The sequence below is a fragment of the Emydura macquarii genome, unplaced genomic scaffold, assembly GCF_026122565.2.
Source record: "Emydura macquarii macquarii isolate MOO-44397 ecotype Brisbane River unplaced genomic scaffold, CSIRO-AGI_Emac_v2 contig_450, whole genome shotgun sequence".
NCBI classification, from domain to species: Eukaryota; Metazoa; Chordata; order Testudines; family Chelidae; genus Emydura; species Emydura macquarii.
Genome location: NW_027130587.1, coordinates 12,993,219 through 13,008,002, shown reverse-complemented (window position 1 = coordinate 13,008,002; position 14,784 = coordinate 12,993,219). Strand labels below are relative to the sequence as shown.

General features: G+C 45.9%; 1 protein-coding gene across 1 annotated transcript; it reads left to right on the top strand.

Moving 5' to 3' along the window:
• Positions 1-2,107: 2,107 nt before the first annotated feature.
• LGALS9 (galectin 9) lies at positions 2,108-14,519 on the top strand. The gene is made up of 9 exons (XM_067537707.1): positions 2,108-2,172; positions 4,397-4,485; positions 4,961-5,171; positions 5,770-5,889; positions 9,456-9,506; positions 10,324-10,368; positions 11,613-11,701; positions 13,076-13,238; positions 14,040-14,519. The coding sequence occupies exons 1-9, from the start codon at positions 2,134-2,136 to the stop codon at positions 14,184-14,186; spliced, it is 954 nt and encodes a 317-aa protein (XP_067393808.1). The 5' UTR covers positions 2,108-2,133; the 3' UTR covers positions 14,187-14,519.
• Positions 14,520-14,784: the final 265 nt, after the last annotated feature.

The window sequence follows — 14,784 nt, the reverse complement described above, 5'->3', positions numbered from 1 at the left end:
GTGACTTTAGTTATGCAACTGTGCTAACACTGAATTTCTCCAAAATACTTAAAGTTAAGCTCTGTTTTCTTCAATCAGACTGGTGTCAATCCACTGACCTCGATTTAATTAACACCAAATTTTACCCTCACGTAAAGGAGTTTGACTCCAAGTTACCCAGCTATTAAAAAATGGAATGTTTCAGTATTCATTTAACACAATAGCATCATGGGAACTCGATATCCGGTATTTGGAAACACTGCTTTCTTAGGACCTGGACCTACTGTTTAGTGCAGTCATACGACAGTCAATGGTACTGGACCTTGATTCTTCCTCCGCTGAAACCCGTACAGTTACTGTGACCTCTGATCCGTTGTTTGAACATTTCTAGGGCATCCATCTCCAGGTGTGGACTCTTGAGTTAGGAAGTAGGGATGCATTGACCTCATTCTGTTTCCTTCACTAGCTATCTTCTGAGTCCCCTTCTGGTTTTCAAATCTTCCAAGGTGTTTTCATTTCAGAATCAGCCCACTTTTCAGATTAATGTCCTGGGGACTAGAACTGGTTGGGAATTTTTTGACAAAATATTTGTGTTTCACTTAGGGAAGAGTCTTTGCCTCTGTGCCCACCCCCTTCCTTCTCCCTGCCTGCCCTTTCCTCTACCCCCTTCTTCCCATGGGATCTCTTCTCCTCCTTCCCTCCTGAAATGACTGGGAATTGTCTACAGTGCAGCTGGGAGGGAGCCTCCAGCCGGGAAGCAAGATTTGTACTAACAGAGCTGGAGGTAAAACACTAACGATAACAGCATGAATGTGGCGGAGGCTGGGGCTAGTCACCTGACACGGACCCAGGAGGACGGGAGGGTCTGAACTTGGGTGCACGTTTGTCTACCCAGGCTGGAGGCTCGCTCCCAGCCACAGTGTAGACATACCAAACAGGCCAAACCGCTGTGGGTGTGTCTACACTGCATAGTAAACCTGGGCTCAAACTCCGGTTTAAGCCCACACTCACCTACCGTCCACACACGCGGTCTTCTGCCTCGCCCCAGAAACCTCTCAGGCCTGCAGACTTGCCCAGGGAGACGGGTCAGAGCCAGAGCCTCGTTGTGGCATGGGTGCAAGACCATTCATTTTACAAGGTGGGCGTAGCTGAAGCCCAGGTCGCCAGGCTTAGGTTTGGAGAGGCCGCCAACACTATCCCACCGTCCTCTAGGCCTGTGCCGCCCCCCCCAGCTTCCCCCACCCCCTCACTCAATTGCAGGACGGGGCTCCCGATTCCAAGCCAGCGGCTCAGCATTTAACCCTTTGTGTTCACGTGGCCGGCATGCGCAGGTAACGCTGGGGCGTGTTAGCAATGGCCGGCACCAACGCCGAGGCCTCCATTGCCGGCGCTGTGTTTTGGAGGGTCGCCCGCCCGCCCGCCTCCCCCTGCCCTGGGTGAGGCAACCGGTTTGCCACCGTTCCCACGCGGCCCAGCCCGGTGAAGGTGGGTCCCATCTTGTGCCCCTTTCCTTTGCTGGGCGGTGCCTATGGTACACCCCTCCTAATTACCTTCACCCCAGCCTGGCCCCCCCGGCCCCGCCAACTTGTCAGCCACTACTGGCTCCACTTCTCCCCCCGGGCCCTTCTCCCCGGCCTGAGATCGCCCACCTGCCTGTGCCCCCCAGCCCCGGGCTGCATTGCTGCCCTCCCCCCCCCACCTCCACCCCATTGCCCAGCCTGTGTCCCCCTTCCCCCAGCCTGTGCAACTCCCTCCCCCCCACCCTCACCCCATTGCCCAGCCTGTGTCCCCCTTCCCCCAGCCTGCGCCCCCTTCCCCCAGCCTGTGCAACTCCCTCCCCCCCCCTCACCCCATTGCCCAGCCTGTGTCCCCCTTCCCCCAGCCTGTGCAACTCCCTCCCCCCACCTCCACCCCATTGCCCAGCCTGCGCCCCCTTTCCCCAGCCTGCCCCCCTTCCTCCCCCCCTGTGCCACCCCCTCCCCCCAGCCCGCCCCCCTTTCCCCCTGCTTGCGCCCCCCAGCCCGCCCCCCGGCTTGCGCAACCCGCCTGCCCTCTCGGTTCCGCAGCTCCCACGGTCGGTTCCTCCCCCCCCAGTTCCGCTGGCGGCGGCGCCTGCACCGCCTTGGCCGGGCTCCGTCTGCTCCAGTCGCTCTCATGGCTTGCAGCGGGCTGCTGGTGTCCCACCTCAAACCGGTGAGTCTCCCTCGGGTGCGGGGAGGGGGCACAGAGAGAGGGGCCCCTGGGGCTGGCTGGGGGGCAGGGAGAGGCACCCCTGGGGGATGGGGGACAGGAGGTGGGGGCAGGGAACACGGACAATCAATCACCTTCCCCTCCTGCAGCTAGAAGCGAGAGAGATCTGGGGGGGAAGAAAAGTTATATCTTGACCCTTCCTCCAACCCCCATTTCGTAGCAGCTGAAACCTTCCTTGGGTTTCTCTTTTACCCCCAAGCTGTTCATCCCCTGCTTGGGTTGGGAGCTGTCTCTGCCCCCCACGTCCCTTTCTGATGAAAGTGGTCTGGGACCAGATTCCAGAGATGTGTAACGCACCCAAAGACACAGATAGGCACCAAGTGGGGTTTTCTAAAGCAACTGGGGCCCCTTGAATGGTCTCTTCGCATCAGTAGTCAGTGCATAGTCTAAACCAGTGTTTCTCAATTGGTGTCCCGTGGAACCAATAGGGTTCCGCGAGAAAGTGACATCGCTCTGCCGAGAGCAGCTGTTCTCCGCGCCGCCGAAAAAGGGAAGATGTCCCGGATTTTTCGGCGGAGGGTATCGAGTATGAGTGTAATTTCCCCACAGAGCCTAAAGGGTTCCGCGGGGAAATTGAATTGAGAAACGCTGGTCTAAACGATCTGTTCAACATTGCATTTGACTGGGACACTCCGAGTACCTGTCCCAGACCGGAAGAAGAGCTCTGTGTAACGCCAAAGCTTGTCTCTCTCACCAACAGAAGTTTATCCGATAAAAGATATTGCCTCATCCACTTCGTCTCTCCAGGCAGCTAACTCATAGACATTTCTGAAAATCCACTAGGCCCCCATCACCAGCTTTAGGTACCTAAATAACTTGGGAAATCTGGCCACAAGTGTCCTGGGTGTGGTATGGAAAGGGCTACTATGTCAGGGTTCGTAAGGCAAAACGGGTTCATGGAACAGATCCTGGACAGGCTTCCTTAGAGAATACGTTGGGTTCTAGGCATCCCTGCTGAAAACTCCAATAATACCAGGGATGCATTTGTCCCAGTGACTCTATTTCTTGCTTTCGGATTAAGGCATTTCACAACTTCTTGGAAAAAAGCCACTTTAGCAAATATGATTGTCTTCTGTCCTGCTCCTTGTGTATTCCTCTACAGCAGAGTGCAAAACACTGTCAAATCAGAATCTGTGCCAACAGTAGCATTGTACCCCCACTTTGCGCAGGTACAAATAACTACACTGAGCTGGGTTTTAAGTGGAAATAGAAAGCTAGGAGAAATATTTTGCCTGTCTTGAAACTGCAGTTAAGAAGTTGATCACAGGTTCCCTATGAAATCTCGAAGGATGGTCCGGCGGTTAGGGTGGTAGTGTGAGGCTTGGGAAACCCAGATCTATTTCCTTGCTCTGCCCCAGACTTTCTGTATGATTTCAGGTGGGGTACATAGTCTCTCTGTGCCTCAGTTTCCCCCATCTGAAATATGAGAATATTAGGTCTTCCCTACCTCACAGGCAAAGGTAGGGATTAATACATTAAAGATTCTGAGGTGCTCAGATACTGTGGTAATGGGAGCCACACAACAGACAGACAGAAGTGTAACAATTGTACAAAAAAATCACGTACTTTAACGTTTATATCTATCAATTGTTGCTTTTTAGTCATTCCTAATTTCACCAAGACCTTTGTTCAAATCAGTAAGAGTTTTGCCTGAGTAAAACTGGGTTGGTTTTGTCCCACAGTGTGAAGGAGAGGCGCTACACAAAATAAAATGACACCATAGGACTACTAATTATTGCACTGTCACTTATCTTTACCAAGCACTTAGTTACTCAAGATAAGATACTGCTAAGTGGCAGTTGTAATGACACGGTCAATAAACTGACAGCACTAATAATAATAATAATAATAAAATCTGGCTCTCATAGGGCACTTTTCATCCATAGATTCATAGATCTCAAAGTTTCGGCTTACTGAGGTGGGCTATGAGGCATGCGCCTTTAGACAGGAGGCCAGGCTCTTTAGGAACTGTCCTCCGAGAGAAATTTTGCTACATACTGATCTCAGTTTGTCAGGTGGGAATTGTAGCAAGTCACCTGCCGAAGACTCTAAAGCCGCAGCCCAATGACTAGATGAACACGGATTCAGGATTAGCCACGTGGGGCAAATATTGTAACCTTTTAAGTTACACTGTGTTGCTTTTTTCTGTTTTTTTTCTCTTCCCCAGTCTGTCCCATTTACTGGCCCTATTTATGGCGGTCTCCAGGATGGAAAGATGGTTATCATCAGTGGAACTGTTCTTCATGCATGTGGCAGGTCTGTGCTTTTAGGACTACAAGTGGTCCATTTTTTGTGTCTAAGATCAACAGCTGAGAATAATAGAACATACTCAGTCGAACAGTACCAGGAAGAGGGCACAAGGGTAGCTTTATTGACTCAGAGGAATTTGTATATCCTAAAGTTACCTCCTTTCCCAGAAATACTGATTCAGTTATTAGCTGTTGACACAGAGTTGCTCAGATAGGCATGGAGAGGTGCTGGTTTGCAGAAATCATGTATGAAAAGGACGGTGAATTGTGCATTGCTGACAGCTCAGAGAGCCAAATTCAAAAGTGATCCCAGTTCCTGGATCTGGCCAGCATAGTCTATATGTTTCATGGAATTGATATTCTGTGTCTCATTGGTGTCCAAAGATAGAGTTTTTAATGCACAAATATCGTAGTAGTGAAACCACAATAGATTTCTTAACCATGGTCACTTTGGTTCATCTACGTACTTTTTTCCTTCACAGGTTCCATATAAACTTTCAGTGTGGATCCTCCCAGCATCCTAAGTCTGATATTGCTTTTCATTTTAACCCACGATTTGAAGAGGGTGGATATGTGGTTTGCAATACTTTCGAAAGACAGAGTTGGGGAAAAGAGGAGAGAAAATATCAAATGCCTTTTTTTAAAGGTCACCCCTTTGAGATTCGGATTTTGGTAAAATACAACTCATTCCTGGTAATTTTTTTAATATTATATTTTACATGCAAATTAATTTTAAAATAGCTATTCTGTAATTAAAAAAAACAGTCTCACCGCTAAAGAATTATATTAAAACAATTCCCTTTTAAAGGGAATCTTTAATGGGCGTCTTTCCATTGATTTGAATGAGAGTGAACTAAAACTTTGTATTAACTTTTGCATTTTAGGCCCTGATGCTGAAAACATGTGCCCATATTTAATTGTACACATGTGACCAGTCCCATTGACTTCAATGAATTAAGCATTGGTAGATGTGTTTGCAAGATCAGGCCCTTAATCCACTTGGATAATGGAAAGAGTAGTCAGTTTTGTGTTCTTAGTCACTTTCTAGTGAATTTCACTTTTGGGGTCTCATGCTCTAGCACAGTGCTGTAATGTTTATGCCGCAAAAGCTGCAGGGGAATGTTGGTTTATTTTGAATGGTTTGCACTAGATTTTTGTAAAACTTCATAGAAATATTTCTGTTGTTCTTAGGTTTCATAATTTTACAAACAAAACCCTATGTTTTCTTATGGGCATGAGACATTCTCCTCTATTCCAAAAGAATAACTTCTGATTTTTTTACACTTGGCAGGTCACTGTAAATGGAAGTCACTTTGTGGAGTACAAACATAGGATTCCACTTTCCAGAGTGGACACCATTGCTGTGTCTGGGGATGTGGAAGTGGCAGTCATCAACTTCCAAGATGTTGCCGTAAGTGCCGTTTGCATCTATTAACGTGTTTCATAACTGTGAGGGGAACTGAAGTGACTGTAGTATTTGCAGAGATTTGGGGCGTGATCCAGCGAGAATCTGATTACCTCCTGTGAGGTGCCAAATATCCTCAACTGGTCTTGTCAGTGTTAGATTGACGATGGGAAGAACGCTAGCGTGAACAGAGGACAGGCAACATGACGTGGCAGTAAAGAGATACAAGAACGTGTTAGATGATATGATGGTAAAAAACCAGTGCTTATCTGTGCTAGGGCTTTCCAATTTTGCTACCAGCAATGGAACTGAACTTAAGCTAAACCAACAGTGGAAAAAATGCCAGTGACCTCAGTGTGAGATGAGGATATTCAGATCCTTTCAGGAATCATTGGGGTCCTGGCAGGATTGGACCGTTGGCTCTTAAACACACTATTTTCCTTTGTAAAAAAAAAAAAAATCCTCTGTTGTATTCCTGTACTTACTGAACAGAACCATTTAGGTGCTACAGGAATTAGTGTGGGTGATTCTGATTTCCTCTGAATCAGTAGTGGACCAATGCCCTAGCAGGGGGTTAAGAAGAGGCGTCGTAGTTTCATGTCTTTTTTTAAGGCCAGAAGGGGCGATCTAGTCTGAGCTCCTGAATATCAGAAGTCATTCCTTTTCACCCAGGTACCTCTGGATTACGTGCAAAAACTTTAGCTAGGCCAAAACATTTCAGTCCCCTGGAAACTAAACTGTGTCTCATGTGAGAAACCAAACTACCTGCAGTAAAGGGGTTAACTGGGTTACACAGAGCCTTATCGTTTGAGCCATATGTCACCCCTCTCTTATTTCCTGTTTAGTCAGTGTGTTTTTCACCCCCACTCTCTATATATGTAACCCTGCTACCAGGCAGAGCCAGCGGCAGCAAAGGGCAGGGTTCTGTCAATGATAGAACACCAGAGCGGCTCGAGCCCCCACCCTGTACTGACCTTCGGAGCTGCAGTGTCCACCTCTCCGTTGGGGGCTCAGCCAGTCCCCTTCTGCAGGCTCCTGCCAGATGTGGGCTTGACCAGGCCTCCTCTGCTGCTCTCTCCGGGCCTCGTCGAGTCCTCCTACTTGCTCCCGCTGTCTCCAGGCGCCAACCGCTCTTGGCCCCCGCCGTCGGCAAGTTCCCATCTGCCTAGTGATTTTAGTTCATAGTGAATTTCAGCTTTCAGCTCATGGGAAAACCTTCTGCGGACACAGGAGCCGTGTCCCTGCTTTTAGCAGAACAAAAAACTTCAAGAGAATAATTAATTCTACCTTTTAACGGTGGGAGGAGATAGTCAGTCCAGGGTAGCCCTTTGCTAGGGCTAGTGCCATCTCAACAGAAGACTTCTCACCCCCCTGCCTGCTGCCCTTACAATGCTGAAACATCCGTCCACCACCCTTGTTGGGCTCTTTAGATGAGAGTGAATTTTTCAGCAGATCAGGCTAAACGCAGCTCTGCTGCCCTTTGCCCACACAATCTAAGGACAGCATTTCCTTACCCCTGCAGTTAACACAAAAGTGATTTGTAACACAACACCAGACATATCGACCATTGCTCACCATTCTCAGCCCCTCGTTGGGGTTACGCAAAATACAAAGCTCAGGCAAATAAAGTTCAGCAGCTGAGCAGGGGGAAGTGTCACTCAGACCTTGCTTACATCTAGTTCAGTAAAGCAGCAACTTCCCAGCCTGCAATACTGAAAAGAAAGTGTGTGTGTGTGTTGTTTTTGTGTGTGTGTGCTCTGACTGGCCCCTGCAATGGCAGGCAATTATTAGGTGAGATATGCCTTGATCTGAGCAGGTGAACCACACTCCGTGCTGCAGAGGAAGGCAAACCCGCGCCGCGCCCCCCCCCCCAGGTCTCAGCATAGGGGAAAGTTTCCGTTCAGATGTGAAACCTAGATGCTAACCACTTCTGCCTATTTAAAGGTCACGGCTCTTTTTGCAAGCATTAATTCTTCCTGTGCGAATTCTCTCTGTAGTTTAGTTGGATACTACATGCTTTCTTTGTATCCTCTGCTCTTTTACAGTATGGTAGTGCTCAGATAAACTGCAGCCAAAGGGGTGCTGATAATTCAGTGCTGGGCATAGGGGTGCACAGCACATTTCATTAGGGTGTGCACCCAGGGAATCTTTATCAGGGGTGTCAAACTCAATTCCGCTGGCGGGCAACATTTGAATTACCCGCCGGCGAAATTCTCGCCACGTCATAGTCTCCGCTGAGAAATGACGCAAGAGAGGGTATTTCGGAGGAATAGAGTGCAGGATGCTAAGATCTGGTTCAAATCTAGTTTTGTTTTGTTTTTAACTCCTGGTTGAAATAATTTTGATGGTGCAAACTAGTCCTAGAGAACACAGGCTCATTATCTGACACACATTAAAGCGTCTAATAGTGGATTAAAAGGACTATCACAGGAATACTGAGGATATTTACCCCCATGCCTGCCTACTACCAGTGCTGTCACATTTGTTTGGTATAATAACTGCTGAAAAATTCATGACCACATATGTATAAAATACATTTTTTTTCAAAGAAGCATCGATGTAAACAAAAAGATTTAGAAGGACAGGCTTGAGAATGAAAATCCACCTTGTTCTCTGGGCGGGTGCCTGTCATGAACACAGTGGAAATCTGTTACTTAAAGTGTCTAACTATGTCCAAAATATCTTACCCTAACTGTCTACCTAGTCCACTGTATTGCAGGAAATGTAACTGTTTCTGCATTAGTACCTATAGCATAAATACTCCTCTTCCGACAACAAGGCAATTGTAAGTATTATCTCTGTTTATAAAACGGGGAGATTGAATCAAAAACAGAAACCTTTAAGCACATCTTCACTTTCACTTCGATGGGATATCAGTATATGCTTAAGCACCCTTCCCAACCAGTGTTGCTTTCTTGAATTAGGGCCCAATGAGGGCCGTATTTACTCCTGTTGGGGTACTCCCAGTTCCCAGTACTCATGGAGTACAATATTTCTCACTGTGAGTAAGCGTGGCATTTGCCCAAGGCTGCATATCAAGTTCGTGGAAAAGTCCATAGCCAGGTCTCCTGACTCTGAGACAGTGTGGCCTAGTGATAACAACACCTGCTTTATAAGCTTATTTTGGACTAATTTTTTCTTTTTCATAATATTTCGCCCCCAGGTGCCAGGTGTCCTAGATTAACTGGGGTCGTAACTGTTTCATCTAACTTCCTTTTTGCACTTTGTTCCTTTTGTTGGTTTGGATGAACCAAAGTTGGGAAACAGAGCAAATCTGACAAGCTACATTTATTTCTTCACCCCACAAAAAAAATCTGAAGCAAGCATTGTTCAGTAGCCACAGGATCCTAAATAATTTTATTAGAAAGAAACATATTGTCAGAGCACACAAAGACAATAACTGCAGTATGCCAAGAGAGAGAAAAAAATACCACTGGCTGAGCTTTCTTCAGGCCTTTTTTTCAGTGTTAGTTTGTACATTCACAAAGATTCACCTGTTTTCTGTGTTGCTAGTGCCTCCTAGTGGCTATGTTTTTATTTGTTACTTACCAAGATTGTATTTCACTTTTCAGACCAATGCAGTTTTCCCACCGACACAGTTCGCTCCTGGATCCACATATCATGTGAGTTTAAGTGATGCAGAATCCATTTGTATTAATTGAAAAAAGATTGTTCTGCTTGCGTCAATGGGCTTAATAATGTTCTCCTTTCCACCATGTAAGTAGAGAATAATTCACTTTGTTTGAATGGCATTAGTCTGGATTTTACTACAGCAATGTGACTGAGAGCAGGTCTGCTAAAGCAAGCACGAAAGCAGCCGATTTGTTCTGTATCCTTTTTGTTCATGTATGTGCAATATTAAGACTCCAGATTGGGTGCTTTTGGATGGATACGAATGTGAAATGATTGTCTTGGGGCTTGATCCTGTGAGATGCTGAGGACAGTCAACTTCCATTGCTGTCGAGGAGAGTAGAATTAGGCTGCTTTTGAGAATCCCCTCCAAGAAGTGCTGAATACCTTTCAGGATCAGGCCCTTTTCTTTGCTGTGTGTCGCTTCTGAAAACTCTGCGCTCAGAATTCAGTGAGGTTGCATGCGTGTAACCAAGAACAGATTTTGTCCCGCTGACCCTTCTTTAGGCAGCACAGATAGGAAGCTTTAGTGAACCAAATGTCTAATAAGGGTTCTCGCTATATCCCCTTTCAAAATTATGACATTGGAACCTCCTCCCGTTCCCAGTTTAAAAATCCTGGTGTGGTTTCAGCCTTTAAAATTGACACTTAGAAGTAAGGCATCGTTAACAAATGAGTGGGTTTCATTTAGGAATTGGAAATGTGGCTCTCACAGAATCTGTAAGCACCCTTTCCTTTTAACTCTGCCTGCCTACCGGGGCTGCCTGATTAGATGTGTGAGATCTTTTCTCCTTTCGTCTTTGTTTGTAGCCATATGCCGCCTACCCAACTGGACCATCCCAGCCGCAGACTTATGTAAGTCTTTATAACATTATTTTGTGGTCCGGGTCACAGGGAGAAGGATCCTTTTTAAATCTGAAGTGTTGAAAGATCAGGCGAAAAAGAATTCCGGCTGAGAATGTGATTTCAAAGAGCCAAAAGATTGTCAGGAGGCATGACTTATCTGAATGGTCACATTGGGAAAGAATAATGCCCACTGGATTACTGAAAGATTAGTCTACGAAACAGCTTTCTTACGGGAAAGGTTCCATATACCTGCACTGGTGAGCCTGCTTGCTTTGGTTGATACCTGGCGTTCCTTTGGTGGTGAGGGGGATTGAATTAAATAAAACTAAAGGACAACATTAAAATAAAAAAAAGACCAACTTCCCTTGCTGCACCTGCTCTATGGAAGAATGTCAGAATGAAGCCCAAGGTGCAGTATTCATACCCAGATCCAAACGTTGCCAGGGTTCTGGCTTATTTGGTTTTTGGTTTGGTCTTCTCCAGAGAAAGGAGGACTGACTACACTCTGCTGGAGCTCATGGGTATTCAGATGTGATGTTACGGTTTGGTGCCCTTCTCTAGTTGAAAGTCTCATGGGTGTACAGTGACATTAGAAGAGAATCTCACACTTTCTCAGAGTCTCATCGCCTAAATTCAGCCTCCTTTCTGCATTAGCGTCTGTGTAGCTGTATTGATTGCAATGGAGCTATGCTGATTTACATCAGTTGAGGATCTGGCCCCTAGGGTGTGTCAACCTGGCAGCTGGGAGCCTGTTTCTCAGCCCTGTTGAACAAATACACGCGAGCTCCGCTTAAGGTAGTGCGTTATCCGCAGCGTAACTGCAGCAACGCAGGCTTGGGCTCGCCACCCAGGTGTGGGCTCAGATAGCTAGCCCTTGCTGCCCCGGCCACACTGCTGTTTTAGCTCGCTCACTTAAACAAAGCTAGCGTGTGTTTGTCTGCCTGCTCTGGGACGCGCCCTCCCAGCTCAGTACAGACACGGCCTTAGTGTCGGAAGCTTGATGCATTGCCTACAGTGCAGGCCTAATGCGTTGCAAGCTGACTCGTGCTCCCTACAGATGAAAGAATCAACCCCTAAATGGACCTGAAACATCCTGACCCTTTTTTTTTTAAGGATCTGTCTGACTTCATTTGTCATTTTTGCTTTAACCAACGTGCATTGTTTAGCCTCCCACTGGTGGGTGAAAATAAAAAGGATGCAAACACGTTGGGATTGATATTTTTTTCAACCTGCTTTCCTGAATCTTTCACTAGACTGTGCCATACCACACTTCCATTGCTGGAGGGCTTTATCCATCAAGATCTATCGTAGTAACGGGAACCGTTCCTTCTGATGCTAACAGGTAAGCAGCAGAAATAGCTCTGTGTCTGCATTGCGGCCAGATTGAGATTTCTGTGACGTTCAGGGAAGATAGAGTTCTCAGTGAGGGGTTTATTTTTTTTCCCAGCACGCAGTCATTGCTATATTTTAAACAGCTGCCTTAGGACTGAATTCTGCAATCCTCTGCATACGAACACAGCTCCCATTGGCTTGAACTGGCATCCTTATTTTTGCTTTATAACTGGCTGGTGCTTCTTTCCCCTCAGTGGCTGCACGACATGCCTGTATGCCTATAGCAGGCCACTACCAGTTGGCCTGTACAGTTGTTGTTTAACAGTTTTGGGGCCTGGATCAATTCCATTGACTTCATTGAATCAGTTTCGGTCACTATTCCTTCCACTGACTTCAGTTTCAGCCCGTCTCGTACAGAGAGTTGGCTCTCGGTTTGCATATTTTAGCCCCGACTGCACATGTTGCCTGGGCTGTCCACTGTTCCCACTGATTTCAGTGATGCGTGATGTGAGTGCAGGGGTGTCTAGCTGAGTTGAAGTATCTCACAAGACACTCTTGGAATCCCCTGGGCAGCTAGTTCACTCAGCGCACACAGCCGTGACATTTTCACTCTGCAGACTGGAGGAAAATAGTTCTTCCAAACAAGACAGAGCCTGCTTTCTAGATCTCATGAGAAGTGCTGTTGCACTGTGTTAATCCTAGGTATGTAACATTTCAGCCAAGCCATTGTATGTTGAAAATGCAATGGTATTTTACCAGGAGAGGACGGTACAACTTGAAGGTGCCAGTGTACATTGTATCCAAATGTATTTTAGCTAAAGCTTTCAAACCTTTAGATTAAGCCAAGTTCTTTGTCGTGTTTAACATCCTTAATAAAATAATGAGGAGTCAGATTTTAAAGGCAGAATTTTTAAAGGGGACTCAGCCAAGTGTTTTACTTTGCATCAGCAGTTAAGAGCGAGAATAATGAATTGCAAGCACAGATGGCAAAATTTAACTGCCTGACTTGTAGTCACATTTAGGTAACTGATAACCTGATTCTCAGAGGAGTGGGTTGCTTACAACTGGCTTGTGAGGTGAAGGGGAACTACAGTTGCTCAGCATCTCTGAAACTTAGACAGTAAATGACTCACCACTATATAACTGGTGCCAACTATTAACTAATTGAACCAGCAACAAATTGCAGCTGCAAAATTAAAGGGTGTCATATTTTATTTAAGTGGCTTAATGCATGCACTGTATTATGGCGCTTGATATTCATTTTACACTGTGCATCTTCTAGTTAATCCTACTGTGTTCCCCAGTTAGACCTGTAGTGAATGTCGGTTCCTTTGTTTAAAAGCGAGGGGGTTTCATGCACGCAATTCATCTCCTGTATGTTTAGATTCCATGTCAATCTGAACTGTGGCAGAGATACTGCCTTCCATCTGAACCCAAGGTTCTCTGAGAACACCATTGTCCGCAATAGTTTTCTGCACCAGTCCTGGGGGTCAGAGGAGCGTGGTCTACCAAGTGGGATGCCTCTCTTCCGTGGACAGAACTTCATGGTGAGCGAAAACATTTTAAACTAGTTGCTCATTACAGTAATTGACAAGGACGTTTTGCTTTTGGCCTTCGAGGCCTTTACATTCACTTAGCATCGTAAATTGTTAAAAGTGGTTAGTGACTTTGGCTGTCCAATTTGAGACCCTTTAAAGGGGCCTAATTTTTCAGAGGGCAGGAATTTAGCACGCTCTGAAAATTAAGCCTTTGCAACATGCCTCAAGCTGACTGCCAAAAAAGTGAGGTGCTAAAATCCCTAGTCACTCTTGAAAGTTTAGATCACTAGTCATAGTCAGGATAACAATATAAGGACTATGAGTCCTTATGCTTCAAGGAATAAGCCAGTGACCAGCTATCATCTGATAGAAATTTCACTCCATTTAGCTACATGAAGGCTTTACCATCCATTCACACAGTCAGCTAGCCAGTCCTCACCTCAGCCCTTTGGGGTAGGTGAGAAGATACTGATAAACCTATTTTGGAGATGGGAAATCCTAAACACAGAGGTTAAATGACTTGCACATAGCAAACCTGGGAGAGCTCGGATCAGAACTCCAGGGCCCCTGACCCCAGCCCAGTGGTCTGTCTGCCAGATCGCACTGCCCCATTGTACTAGATGGATGACTACTATGGTTTACAAGCACAACTTTGCAAATGTATTTTTTTAAAGAGAGAGAGAGAGAGAAATGCATATATTTTATGCTTACTGTATGTTTCTCCAGAGCTATTACTTTTTCACACTCATTTCTGATCTAAAAGCCTGTTTGTGGGATTTCTTCACTCTTTATTCCCCCCCCCATTTGCAGATCTTGATTTTATGCGAGGCTCACTGTTTTAAGGTGGCTGTGAATGGACAACACCAGTTTGAATACAACCATCGAGTTCCTAACCTGCAGCAGATAGACAGGCTGGAAGTAGACGGTGATGTTAAGCTGACCTATGTTCAAGTTTAAAGATGAAATCCTACACACAATTTTTATATAACAGTCAGCTTCTGTGTACGCCTCCTAAAATTAGCAGTTTACCAGGGAATTTGCTACTGAAATTGAATCAAGAAGCTAATTCTATTTTTTATAATCACTTGCAATGGTAATACCTTGCAATCCTGCTACTTTTACAATACCAGCGTATGCTTTTTGCATACATTTTTTTATATGCTGGAACTTTGCTCCTGTTCAGATCAGATTGTTTGTTTTTAAGCCTTTCTACTGTGATGATACTTTATGTTCCTTACTTTTGTAATTGAATCATCAAGGACCTAGGCATTAAACTTCATATTAAAACATTGGGAGAAAACGTGTTAGTTTCTTCAGAACTCCTTAAAAAAGCTTTCACGCGTAGGGTTAAGTATTGTCACCTTGATGGATAAAGATTCTGGGAATGTCTACATTGCAAGTTACTGTGGAAGAAGCCAATGTCTGAATCTACAGTGCACCAGCTTGTTGCACATTAAAGTCCCGCCACTTTCTTCGCATGGGACATTACTGAGTGGCAAGCTGCTATAGATTCACACCTGGCTTGCCTGAGTGTGCATCCGTACCGGTAGTAGAT